The sequence below is a fragment of the Cydia splendana genome, chromosome 16, assembly GCF_910591565.1.
Source record: "Cydia splendana chromosome 16, ilCydSple1.2, whole genome shotgun sequence".
In the NCBI taxonomy this organism is placed as follows: Eukaryota; Metazoa; Arthropoda; class Insecta; order Lepidoptera; family Tortricidae; genus Cydia; species Cydia splendana.
Window position 1 is genome coordinate 18,252,192 of NC_085975.1, and position 13,308 is coordinate 18,265,499.

At 37.8% G+C, this 13,308-nt stretch overlaps 2 protein-coding genes and 1 non-coding gene across 3 annotated transcripts in view; all 3 read left to right on the top strand.

Moving 5' to 3' along the window:
• The window catches only part of LOC134798445 (uncharacterized), a 49,466-nt gene extending 43,917 nt beyond the window's left edge, over positions 1 to 5,549 (top strand). Inside the window, exons 2-4 of the mRNA XM_063770886.1 lie at positions 2,439 to 2,629; positions 3,640 to 3,753; positions 5,266 to 5,549. Coding sequence (XP_063626956.1) covers positions 2,439 to 2,629; positions 3,640 to 3,753; positions 5,266 to 5,400 — 440 coding nt within the window. The 3' untranslated portion in view covers positions 5,401 to 5,549. The remainder of the gene's footprint in view (positions 1 to 2,438; positions 2,630 to 3,639; positions 3,754 to 5,265) is intronic.
• On the top strand, positions 3,022 to 3,093 carry Trnae-uuc (transfer RNA glutamic acid (anticodon UUC)). The gene has a single exon. It is a non-coding gene; the product is annotated as a tRNA-Glu (tRNA).
• Positions 5,550 to 9,015: 3,466 nt separating the features above from the next.
• LOC134798404 (phospholipid phosphatase 3-like) overlaps positions 9,016 to 13,308 on the top strand; it is a 104,260-nt gene continuing 99,967 nt past the window's right edge. Inside the window, exon 1 of the mRNA XM_063770820.1 lies at positions 9,016 to 9,276. Within this exon, the coding sequence (XP_063626890.1) occupies positions 9,151 to 9,276 (126 nt within the window). The 5' untranslated portion in view covers positions 9,016 to 9,150. The remainder of the gene's footprint in view (positions 9,277 to 13,308) is intronic.

The window sequence follows — 13,308 nt, forward strand, 5'->3', positions numbered from 1 at the left end:
TTTGATTTTCTTGGTTCTTGGAATTAGGTTGGTAAACATTTTTTTCACAAATGCAAAATTGAAGAACTAACCAAGACTCAAAAAATGATATCAAAATTATTACTTTTCTCATTTGGATTATTGGCGAAAATCGTCGTTGAAGTTGAAAATCGTGTCTTTTCACCCCGTTTTACGGTACATGAATAAATTGTGAAAGTTTAAATAAGTATAGTGTTGTTCAAAATATACTTATCTAAAGTGATAAATAACCATTTACCCGACTACCTGGCTTGTCGAAGGTCACTGAGATTTTCTATTGTTTGAGTCGTGTATCCTTTTCGAGTTTAATGATAAGGAATTCGTTGTTAACCCATTTCTATTAGAAAATATGTTTATTTATATTCCTCGGACGGCTCGGACCATTACGTTCGCATGTTGTGATTTTAAATTTATTTGCTTAGTGTTTATTTTAGAACCTTCACCCACATTCATTAATATATTTATTATGGGTACTGTAATATAAAAATATTTCATTCATTTATTAAAATCAGAAACATTGTAGTAGGAAGTACCTAATATAAAATATAACACGAATCCCGGAATGCCCACTGCATATCCGTATCAGCAGAATGATTGAGGTCATTAACCCCGTGTGGCACCGACTTGCCTGATAACTGATTATTTCACTTGAAATTGGGATTAGGTATTAAGCGCTTATGACACTATACCCACATACTGAAACCGCAAGAGTGTGTAAACTGTCTAAGAAGACACTGCCATAGGTATTTAGGTATTTGTTGTAAGTGTTGGCCTTTCCTTTTTGACACAAAATGGTCATGGTCTTTTCTATTTGATAATAAATCTAAGACAATACCGCGTTATAATTATATATCTAGGTACCAATATAAATTTTTAATTTAATATGCGCATACTTTTTACTTACGATTTTATTTAACGAACGTTTCAAATAGTTTGTATCGGCGCAACCTTGGGCCTCTCAAGGCCATGTGCACGGCAACCAATGCAACGCTTAGCGCCCAGAATTATTTATTAAACCTGATCGTACCGCAATGCCTTGTTCTTTTTGCCCTAACGTGATGCGTAGGTACCTACTAGATAACTTCAATCCAGCATAAGAGTCGCTCTTTGAGCTTTGATTATGCATTATTGTGTATCTCAAAGTCACAGTTATGCTGGTTTACTCGAACGCTCGTCGTGCCGAAGCAAGGTAAGCGATAAGAACATGACCTGTGATTTGTAAGGAAACTTTGACCCCTTACTAAAGTACCCAATCAAACTTCTATTTACAATACAAAAAATGTAACCAAAAAAACAAAAATGTCAAATTGATTTCATAATCGTAAATTGACTTAAAGTATGTAAATAGATTTTAATTTTGTCGCCGATGTCTGAAACGCCATCTAGTAACAATGAACCTTAAAATGAATGTGATATGTAGGTTTAGTGCGTGAAAGCTACAACAGATGTCGCAAGAGAGGTGTTTCGACGCTATTTCAACTCATGTTTGTTGTAAGAGTTTTGTTAGCTCCATGCGCCATCTAGTTTGTCACTGTGAACTAAAAAATTAGCTACAAGTATAAGATACTTAGGACGGTGCGCTTTTTTAGTATGGGATTGGGTATCTGTACTAGTATTATATGATCTGTGTCCATACCATATTTAATTTAAACCTGTTCAGCGGTTCAAGCGTGTAGAAGTGACAGACAGACAGATAGAGTCACTTTCGCATTTGTAATATTAGTCCCTACTCTGGTACCCCTGTACCAGAGCTGCAGCCTATAGAAGAGGTGGCACTGGACATCTTCGTATCCGTTATGTACAGGGCTAAGGAACAGTTAGGGGAACGGCAGACGCTGAACGAACTTGCACGTAAAGTTTACCTCATTTACCCTACTAGCTTCTACCCGCAACTTCATCTCCGTGAAATAATGATGATGATTGATAAAAACTATGTCCTTCCCCGGTGTCTTCCAAATGTACCTGTATGATCTCGGTTGGCATAGGTAGATGAACGAAAATTATGAAAAATTATAATAAGTGTATAAAAATAATGACGTATTTGCAATAACCCAGTCTCATTGTTCACCCAAACTTCAATGCATAGACCGATATACTGTTCACTTTTTCTACAATACTTAGGGCATACTGAAAGTTCCTGGAACTGACCACTTAGAAAAAATAAGTCGTCTCATATATCAGAATCCAGAAACTTACAGTATGGCCCACGTACGAGTAGTCCCAATGCCTGCTGAGATCGGTTCATGGGTGTCTATTGTTGCGCCTGTGAACGGGTTCCAGCAGGCGTTCTACATGACATTAAAGCTCTCCAAAGGGTCTCTACGTGTTGGATCTATATCCCTACGCAAGCCTATCAAAAGACCGGGATTTATAGGCCGGTGAAATCCAAAAAGGAGATACAAATGACCTTCAATCTCCAGGCTGCCGTGAACTGTTCGGCGGTAAAACCAAGCTGGACATCACCGGCCTCCGAGCGCCCCTGGCTATCACAGCAGAACAGCTCATCGACGACACCATCAGATACCACTGGAAGCTGACTGGACTCTTCATGTTCGCCCTCAACTATAAGAACACTTCCATTGATGAATGTTCTCATTACTACTACTATGAGGTACCTCATTTTCCTTTTATATTTTATTGATGACCCCAACGTTCCCAACGTTCGTTCTTAAATATAAGAAGATTTCTTTGATGAGATTATGAGAGAGAGAGAATTTTTTATTTAACATCACAAAGTAGGTTTACATACAGTAGGTAAGTTGACATAAACATTTAAAAAAAAACAGCGTCATGTTAAAAAATTATGTCCGCTCCACACTTGCATTTAATAAAAACTCTTCTATTATGTAATTCCATTCAAAAGTAAGCAAATGTTATCGATGAAGAGACGGAAATAAAAACATTTCAAGATAAAACTATCATTGATATTATTATCGAACGTTGACGTCACTCCATTAGTAGCGCGTGTAGCTCTTAATACCAAATTTCGGACAGGTTGTCATCTCCCGTATGGTCTAGTGGCTAGGATACCTGGCTTTCACCCAGGAGGCTCGGGTTCGATTCCCGGTACGGGAATACTTTTTTAATTATTTTTTTTGTCTTCATGGTTACAATAGCATGGTCTGCCGCTACTCTTAATCTGTGTTAAGTATTGTTTTCTTTTATAGAGTATGTATTTTTGTATTTTGTATTTATGTATTTTTCAACACGGCGGCTGTGTCCAGAAACTAAAGGCTCTCTTTTAAATCCTAAACTTAAACAGTGGACTAAGTTACATTTTATCCTCTAGGAGTTTAGACTCTCTAAAGTGCAAAGTAATTTTACGCAAATATTGCATTGTTTTTCGCATTAGCTTGCATAGACATGTGAGCATTCATTATGATTAAATTTGTAATATTTTACAATTTATATTTTCCTCGCATTGGTGTAGTGAAATTGTTGTTTTTCACTCAGCAAAGTTTATTTATCTCTCGTGCCTTGAAACCCTTGTTACACTCAAGATTCCGCTTGCTACGCTCGTGGTATTTTAGGATTTTTTAACTGCTCGGTTCTCATTTTCACAAGGGGTAAACAACAACTTTGCTCCCTCGTGAAACAACTAACTTTTATATATTGTTACAGGCCATATTCAGTCAGCCTACAGCCAAGTACCCCATACCTCAAGCAACAGCTACTGTCTACTTTAGTGTTCAACAGAAGTACACTCATCCGCCTAAAAACGCGCCAGTTCCTGTGGTAAGTACACTCATAGACAAATTTAGATGAACGCAAAAAAGTTACCAATAGGGAATATTAGGCAAAGCTCTGCGTAGGTGGCACCTTTGTGGCACATACAGTAAACAAACCACATTGACACATCACACGTCACGTCAATCACATGGCCTACCGAGAAACAAGAAAATCGAAATTTCGATATCTAATCTCTCTATCACTCTTGCATATTCGGGCGATAAAGAGGCAGATAACTCAATTTCGATTTTCGCGTTTACCGGTAGGCCCTTGTTAACAAACCGCCTTGATGCAGCAATGTCATATTTTATTGTCTGTGAAAACTTGTCAAAAAACAGTTTAAGGCACAGTATGTACCTATAAGTTAGTCTATGAATTTACTAGAGTCGGTAGTGCTGCACTCTGGCGGCAGAACATTGCAGTAATATCCCCTATTTTGAAATTATTTTAGGTGCTGTAATCCAATAACCTTTTTTTGCGTTCCTCCAAATTTGTCCGTGAGTGTATACTTTTGTGTGTGTTTACAAGCAACCTTCCAAAAATATATTTACATGACCTATGTTATCAGTGTGGCGTGTTCATATATTTTTGGAACGTTGGCTCGTAAAGGATGTCTGTGAACTTGACTGTACACTGTACAGTCATCTGGGGCCCATTTCTCGAACGATATTAAATAGACTAATATTATTAGTCCACGAACTGGGGCTCATTTCTCGAACGATATTAGTCGAATATTATTAGTGTGTAGTCATGGCAACCCATACGGTTTGACAGTTCGTGGACTAATAATATTAGTCTAATACCGTCTGAGAAATAGGCCCCTGTCAAATCGTTGCCAACACACACTATTAGACTACATTATTAGACTGAATATCTTTCGAGAATTGGGCTCCAGGGACTCAACTACAGGCCCCGTACAACTACAGGCAGCATAGAAGCCGTCAGATTTTTGGCGCGAGGCGTAAATGTGTCGTTTATGCTTCCGATGTAGCCCACAACATGGAAGAACCTACTATGCACAAGGAAACGTACCGACGAGAACGGTAGATGGTAGCACTTGCTTTGGCAATGTACATGTGCACATATGTTTCCGATTCAGGCTACAAGATGGCAGACCCTCAAACGCGCACGGTCCCTATACAGACTCGTGTAAGTTCCTTTATGAATAGGGAGTATTACTGCAATGTTCTGCCGCCAGAGTGCAGCACTAATTTGTTTAGTAAACCATAGAGTAACTTATACAAATACATACTAGGCCTTAAGTTTTTTGACAAGTTTTTACTATGACATTGATGCATCAAGGCGGTTTGTTTACAGGTGGCCTACCGCGAAACGCGAAAATCGAAATTTCTTTATCTGCCTCGCTATCGATCGAATGAGCAAGAGTGATAGAGAGGCAGAAACCGAACGTTCGACTGTCGTGTTTCAAGGTAGGCCATGTGATTGAATTAGTGACGCCCTCTACGCAGAGTTTTGCGTAATATTCACTATTGATGAAAGTAAGATATATTGTTGCAGATTCAGTTCCGGCTAGAAGGGCAGCGAACGTCACACGATATCCGCTACGTCACCCTCATGCCCGAATGGCTCCTCGCCATCATCAAGATGAAGATCACGCTCTTCAAGCGTATCGAGGAATATCACATATTCTGAAACATTATATAACATCACATCATTGACTCTATCTAGAATAATTAACCCCTTATTCGTAAAACTTTACGGGCCGGATTTAGTTAAATTATGTTTTCTCCCATTCTTACAAATACATAACTCAAAATGACGATAAAGACAAACGATTATTAAGGTTTGTTCGGAAAGAGAACTCTTCTCTTCTCTTTCCGCACAGACTCTAGCTAATTGAGCCTTATTGTCGCGCGATTATGAATATTTAAGGGGGTTTGACTTTTGAACGCGAATTGTTGGTTTTGTCTTGAATTGAATTTGGAAAAATATTGCGTGGCAGATACTTTTAGGCGCGTTGATTCATCCGCTAGAGTCTATTCGGAAAGAGGAAGAGTCATGGAATGTATGGGGCCCAATACATTCCACGACTCTTCTCTTTCCGAACAGCCTCTACCTACTATATCCTGATTATACCATCAAACGGCGGTCTTGACTTGATGTGTTTTTATTTGCATATTGTAGTCACGATTCATGATTACGGATGACGTAATTTTCCCGGGATAAAAGGTATAAGGTAGTAATACTAGTAGTCACAATCAGAATCACACTGGCGTGGCGCCACATCCGGTTGCGGCAGTTAGATTAATATGCTACTTTTAAAGTATTATTTTTCTGCGGGTTGTAAACTGGTTGTAAACTATTTGTAAACTATTTGTCGCACCAAATTGTATACAAGTCTTTTGTTCATTTTGGCTTTTCTAACATACTAAGTAACAAACCACCTGAGGATGCCGAAGACCGGGCAAAGTGGAGAAGACTGAGCAGGAAAGCGGACCCTGGCGCTAGGCCGGGAAAACGCTAGGGTGAAGAAGAAGACTAAGTAACAAACCACTAAATAAATAAATAAATATTGGGGACATCTTATACAGATCGACCTAGCCCCAAACTAAGCATAGCTTGCTCAATGCTTTACTAATGATGCCTATTCATCACAACTAAACGAGTAAGTAGCCAATACGTATTCGTGTTAAACAAAATGTTAATCTCGGTATTAATATAAATAATCGGTCTTGATTCTAAAATATGTGATGAAGTTTGTTAGCCTTAGTCCGAACGAAAGCAGCTTTGTTGCCAAAACCGAAGGTTCAGTTGTGTTGTGCACTAGTGGCGAAAAATGACTTTTATGCCGAGACCAACCTAAACTTGCTTCAAAATGTCGATAAACTTTAACCACACTTAGGTATTTTGCTACTAACCTTTGACTGACACATTAGGTTTTAATAACAAAAATACCTAAACTCTGACTCACGGCACATAATGATTTAAAAATGGAGTTATGTGCAGGATGTATAATTCCAACCGAGTTTTGATTGTATGATAATAGGTGTAGGATGAATCTGCTATTGTTCCTAGAAAAACCATATAAAAACTTGTTTAGTCATTCAAAATCTTGCCAAGGTAGTCAAGGAAAAATCGTGGTATTTAGTTTAATAGCCGAAATAGATGCCGCAGAATTTTTTGCAAATGTCTCATGGCCCTAAAAATAGAAAATAAAATACATATTTTCCATAGGTAGGGTAGACCGAGGTGAGTTAAAACAGGGATAAGTTGATACAACGTCAATTTTGCGGTATTTATAAACGTTTTAAGGCAAGGAAGCATATTGAGGGACCAGCGGACGGTGAGACGCAGCTAAACAACGTTTTTCCCCTCATATTTAAGTCACATTTATTATGAAAATTGTTCGACAACAAAGCACTCGTTTGCTAAGATTTAATTTTTATTGCTAAGAACTAGTGAATGTAGTCATAGTCAATAAAATCGACCCATGATAAAAATTAGTAACCAACAAATGCTCAAAATAGCAGTCTTCGTATTTAAAAATTTACTGCATCTGCGGTTATTTTTATTGTGTAAGTTATCTTTTTAGGTAGATGTAACAGATATTCGGTTTTGGCCGAATAATAGGCAACATTCGGCCGAATAATAGGCAACATTCGGCCGAATACCGGATATTCGGCAACTGGCCGAATAGGCCGAATACCGAATCGTCGTAAATTTAAGAGTTAGACTCTTGTCGGTGTAGCTCTCTCCATTTGACTCTGTCCAGGACCGCCTCCTTGATTTCCTTATACGACATTACAGCTACCTTTTCTTTTATTTGTTTTATGTATCTTTCCTTCTATTATGTTATTTATAAAAGCGTCATGTCGTATAAGGTGACCAATCATTTTCCCTCTCCTATACTCCCTATTGTCCTCAACAGTTGCCTTTTCTCTCCTACTCTTTTTAACACTTCTTCATTTGTGTTTTTTTCTGTCCATTTGATCTTTTCCATTCTCCGCCAGCACCACATTTCAAACGCTTCTAGTAGTTCCCTGTCGGCTAGTTGCGAATACCGAATAGTTGCCGAATATTCGTGGCATCTCTAGTTATCACAGACTTTAAGGCTGCTTAATAATTTAATAAGACACGCTAGTAGTACCGAGCTACTAACAATGGCGATGTATGCAGCTTGGGTGTGCGCGACCCACCCCTCGCAACCCGCGATAGCCCTGTCTAGACGGCTTCGTCGTATGACTGTGTTGTTTTATAGTATAGACTGTGGTACTTAAGTAGGTACTATTAGTACAACACGTGGTATTTTAGTTTTTTGTTTTACCTTTGTTTGTTATATTGTTGTACCTTTATTTATAATTGTTTTCAACCTCCAACGCTAAATTATATGTTAAGTGTATTGCAATGCAAGGTGATCGTCTTGTCAAACTTTCACTCATACAAATGTCACATTTGAAATGCTAAGTGATGCCGTTTCTTATTCATGACTGTGTCGATACACGGGCCAATGACTTTGTTGTGCAAAAATATCAAGAAAATATACCAGGGGTGACCAGGGGGACTAGCTATGGGAGTCACCGTCAGATATACAGGCTGGCTAAAAAATAAGTGCATTCCCGTTGCCAGGGAGGTTTTGGGATTATACTGAGCAACTTTTTCGGGGTTGGTTTCATAGTAAAAGTTGCTCAGTATAATCCCAAAACCTCCATGGCAATGAGAATGCACGTATTTTTTAGCCACCGTGTATAGATGCGGCTAAAGTGTTCACAAATATTTGAACAAAGGGTCTATTATCAAGAAGTGTGGTTCTGGTTCTCGCCATAAATTTGTACTTTTTAGGGTTCCGTACCCAAAGGGTATAAACGGGACCCTATTACTAAGACTCCACTGTCCGTCTCTCTGTCCGTCTATCTGCCTATCACCAGGCTGTATCGCATGAACCGTAATAGCTAGATGATGATAATGATGTATTTCTGTTGCCGCTATAACAAGAAATACTAAAAAGTACAGAACCCTCGGTGGGCGAGTCCGACTCGCACTTGTCCGGGTTTTTTTAACAGTAAAATCGTTATTGCATCCCAACGCCCCAAACGAATAACGTAGTAACTGACCATTCACCTCACACAACCGCCGCCATTTTAAATTACTTCATTTTAATTTACCTGTGCCCGGGTCGTTAAAGCTTCGCAGATAATATCTAAAACGCGTACAATTTTCAATCTTAATCCGTCGACATAAGATATAGATATTACCTGAAGGTTTTGCGCCAATAATGACCAAAGGCTTGTCATTCGATCGCGCTCGCTATACGGAGTCGCACGCGCACCGTTCGCGTGAAATTTCCACGATCGTGTTTTGTTTTTGTGGAAAAACTCGACAATTTTGTTTTCACAAAGTTTTTCCTTGGCGACTGTGTTTTGTTTTTAAGTAGTGTTTGTGAAAATGGTGCGTAGTGCAAAAGTGTGGTTTGTGAGGCGCACCAAAGTGGTGCCAGAGCCGACGGTGTATAGTGTGCCTATTGATATGTCTTCGACCTCTACGTTGGATGTTGCCAATTTGGATGTGGTTGTAAGTGAGTTTTTAAGTTTTACGGTTAAGTATTATATAATCTGTGGTGAAGGGGAAAACATGTGCGAATCATTGAGGTAAACATGTTAGTAGGCACATATATTATACGTGACCAAGTTCATTAAGGTTATTTAAGACTACCATCGATAGTCAATAAGTATACAGTCTGCCTGGTGGTTATCAGTCCACCTGATGGTTATCACCAATCAAAGCTTGCAACTGCAGGGGAGTTACATGAGCGTTGTCAATTGTCAACCCATCAAATCTGTACACTTCCTTTTTGTAAACCTTCATACTCGTCCACAGCGTGTAGTCCTTTGAGAAAATCATGTCTCGAAATGTGTTGGAAGTTTGGAAGTGATATTATATTTATCACTTGGATATTACTTATATTAATATTTTGCTTCATTAAAATACACAACGTTTACAAGCTAACATAAGCTGTTAGGCAACCTACATGAGTAACAATTGAATAAAGTGTGTAGCCAGTAATAATGTTTATGAAAACTTAACCAACTATCGATCGTATGAAACTATTTGTTACCATATGTGGTAGAGTCATGTAGGTAGAGGTATCTATATTCACGCTCAATAAAAAAAGACCATAACTGCGAATTTGTTTATAAACATAGATTTAATTTACATTCATAATTGAGGTTGCTTTATGTACAGTTATTACATAATTATTATGTATATAACAAATTTTAAATAGGAAGTAACAGCTTACGTAGTGTAGTGTAGGTATAACGTTTTCAATCGATATATTACTGGGTAAAAGGGTATTAATTACATTTTAATGTATTTTTTATCTTAGATGCGTAGTTTTGACCTCATGCGTTAGTAGACGCTGATTGGTGTCCTAGCGGTAAGAGCGTGCGACTTTCAATACGGAGGTCGTGGGTTCAATTCAAACCCCGGCTCGTACCAATAAGGTTTTCGGAGCTTATGTATGAAATATCATTTGATATTAACCAGTTGCTTTTCGGTGACGGAAAACATCGTGAGGAAACTGGACTAATCCCAATAAGGCCTTTTCTCTCTGGGTTGGAAGGTCAGATGGCAGTCGATTTCATAAAAACTAGTGCCTACGTCAAGTCTTGGGATTAGTTGTCAAGCGGACTCCAGGCTCCCATGAGCCGTGGCAAAATGCCGGGATAACGAGAGGAAGAAGAAGAGCTAAAATTAAATATAAAACTATAACGAATGAAAAGTATTTAGGTAAAACGTGACATTGGTCCAAAACTAATTTTTCGCCATTCAACAAATATATTTTATTAGTAAACAATACCTCACGTTCGTTAAAGAATAAAAAAAAGAAACGACTACAACTGCACCATCCTTTTGTGTGAAGTCGGATAGCGATATTCCCACGGTCCATGTTTTTTGTACGCTACCGGGAACAGAATATATATTTCTAGGAAAAACAACTCCCACGTTATTCATACTGGATAATGGAAACGTGCCATTTATGCGAGAAAAATCTTGTTTTAAGGCATGTTATTCTGCATGTTAGGCAGGTGTCAGCTGTGGTCACCTATAAGTGGCTAAGCATCTGTTATTGTTAAATGTCCTTGTTCCTATGTAATTGTGTAGATGTATTATCCGTTGGTGATCCTTAAATAAATAAAATAAAATGTTATTTTTAGCTTAATTTGTTTGTAATTTTTTATTCAAATGCCCATTTTAATTCAAATACAACCTATTTAAGTATCGGATGCTAGATTTGTGTATTTTGTGTCGGTAATCGGTATATATTTGTTTTATTACATTAAGTGTTATGAATTTTATTAATCCATTTTTTTTTAGTAAACTAAATTAATAAAACTGGCAAAACTGCCTTTCGTACAAAGTTAACGAGGACTTGTACCTACACCACGCATGAAAAACAGTAATAGAGGTATGTATTTAGTTATTTCATAAACATGCATAGTACAAACAAAAGCTGAAATAAAATATGAAAAATGTCAGTAGCGACATTTTTTATAACCGCCATACGTTCAACATCGCGCATTTTTACTTACATCTTTTTGCATTTGATCCCACAATGCATGTCAGCCAAGACCACGACGTCCACATAACAATTTTATTAAGACGCCTTTCAGTGGAAACTGTACCATAACATTATATTAATAAGGTATATACAAAAATATTTTTTAGTTTACCTAATTGGCCAGTTTATAAGCTTACCTGTGTGTTATCTCTATTCCTGCTATTATTGCCTACAATTATAAACTTTATGCTATGGGTATAAAGTTCAAATTCGCTTGTAGTTTGACATAAAGGCTCATAAAGCCTGTTGGAATGCCTTGAGTGATTGCTTCAACATTCCTTTGGACGCAACGTGGTTTGATTCACCGTTTTAAGCCCTCTACACACTGTCACACTGTCAGTTAATACTGATAAGGATACACATAAATAGTACTGTTTTATGTGTATTTACCCTAGGCCAATGGCACTATCTAAGTTACGAAACACATAAAATGTGACGTTATCTATGAAAAGGGACCTTATTGTCGATGGCGCTTACGCTTCATAGATAATGCCCCAAATTATTTTATCATAATTGGCGTAACTTGAAAGGACACTGTCGTTGTCCGTCTGTGAGTTGTCTGTCTGTCAAGAAGGAACGCGTGGAGGTATCGATCGAATTGTAATTAAAAAAAAGACATATTATTATACTCAGGTCTACAGTCCCTTCAAGCTGTAAAAAAATATAGGGTAGGTAGGTCCTTTTTGTTGACCTAGAACCATGAAATTTGGCAAGTAATGTCGTCTTATTATACTATTTTGTAAAAAAAAGTTCAATTTGTGCGGAACCCTCGGTGGGTGAGTCCTAGTCGCACTTTGTCCAGTTTTTAATTAAATTTAGAACGCTTAAGAGCCAACGGGAGTGGTCATTTCTCCATACAAACGTACTCCTCGTTTTCCTCCGTGGTTTTTGAAGCTAGAGCAATGATTTTTTCAACACAGATTAATATTGTCAATATCTGTGTCGGACCGTTTTGCTTTTTTTGATATTTTTGTTTTTTAGGGCGCTAGAGCCCTTCAAAAATGGCCAAAATGGCCTAATTGACTATGCCGCAATGAGAGGCGTGGCATTCAAAACTGATATCAATTAGCCAAAAAAGCAAAACGGTCCGACACAGATAATTTCATAATCATTTAGATTTCCAAATTTGGTTACGATTGGTTAAGTTTTGGAGGAGGAAACAGGGGAGTACGAAACCTCGATTTTTGAGATTTTTACGCAGGATTTTTCGCCTTGTCCTTATCGCACTACTTTTAGGTGCCGCTTCCGTTAGCGAGACGGGTATATTTACCTAAAATATTTAAAACTCAGCTCCTGTTTCGTCTTAATTTGTCAGTGTGACTCCGCCTTACGTCACCTTACCTACCTATGTAGGCAGGCTACCTTTATTGATACAGAATGAATCACAAAACACAAATAAATACTTATTCCGATTGTGTGGTTATAACTATAAGTATTTGTTACATGAGTATCGTAATGTAACGTCCGCACTGTTAAGCGATTTTAAACCTTATTAGAAACACTTAAGGTCGACTGATAGTCAGGCAAGTATACTGGTAGTACTTAGTACTTACCTGCTACACGTAACTAATTGCGTATAGGGGAAATACTTTGTTACGCGTCAGACCCGCCTACTGTATTGTTGTGTTTATAAAAATGTTAATAGTATGAATATAATATCCATATCTGTTACTAAAATACCTTCGTTCGGCAGTCTGACAAAAATACGGCAATATAAAAAAATTGTATTTCATACAATTGTGATATATGTAATAGAGAGCTTTTCAGTCGAGTACCAAGCTTGCTGAGTGGCCTAAGTTAGGTATGAGATAAAGATATACTTAGGTACATATATAAAGTAGGAATGACAAATATTGTTGCCTGGCAAATAAAACCACCTGTCGGGCATTCCAAGAATGTCGTTTTTTAATTAGCAATACACATGTAAAAGAACTAATTTATTACCTATCTGTAGAAGAATGCATATATAACTTTAACGTTTA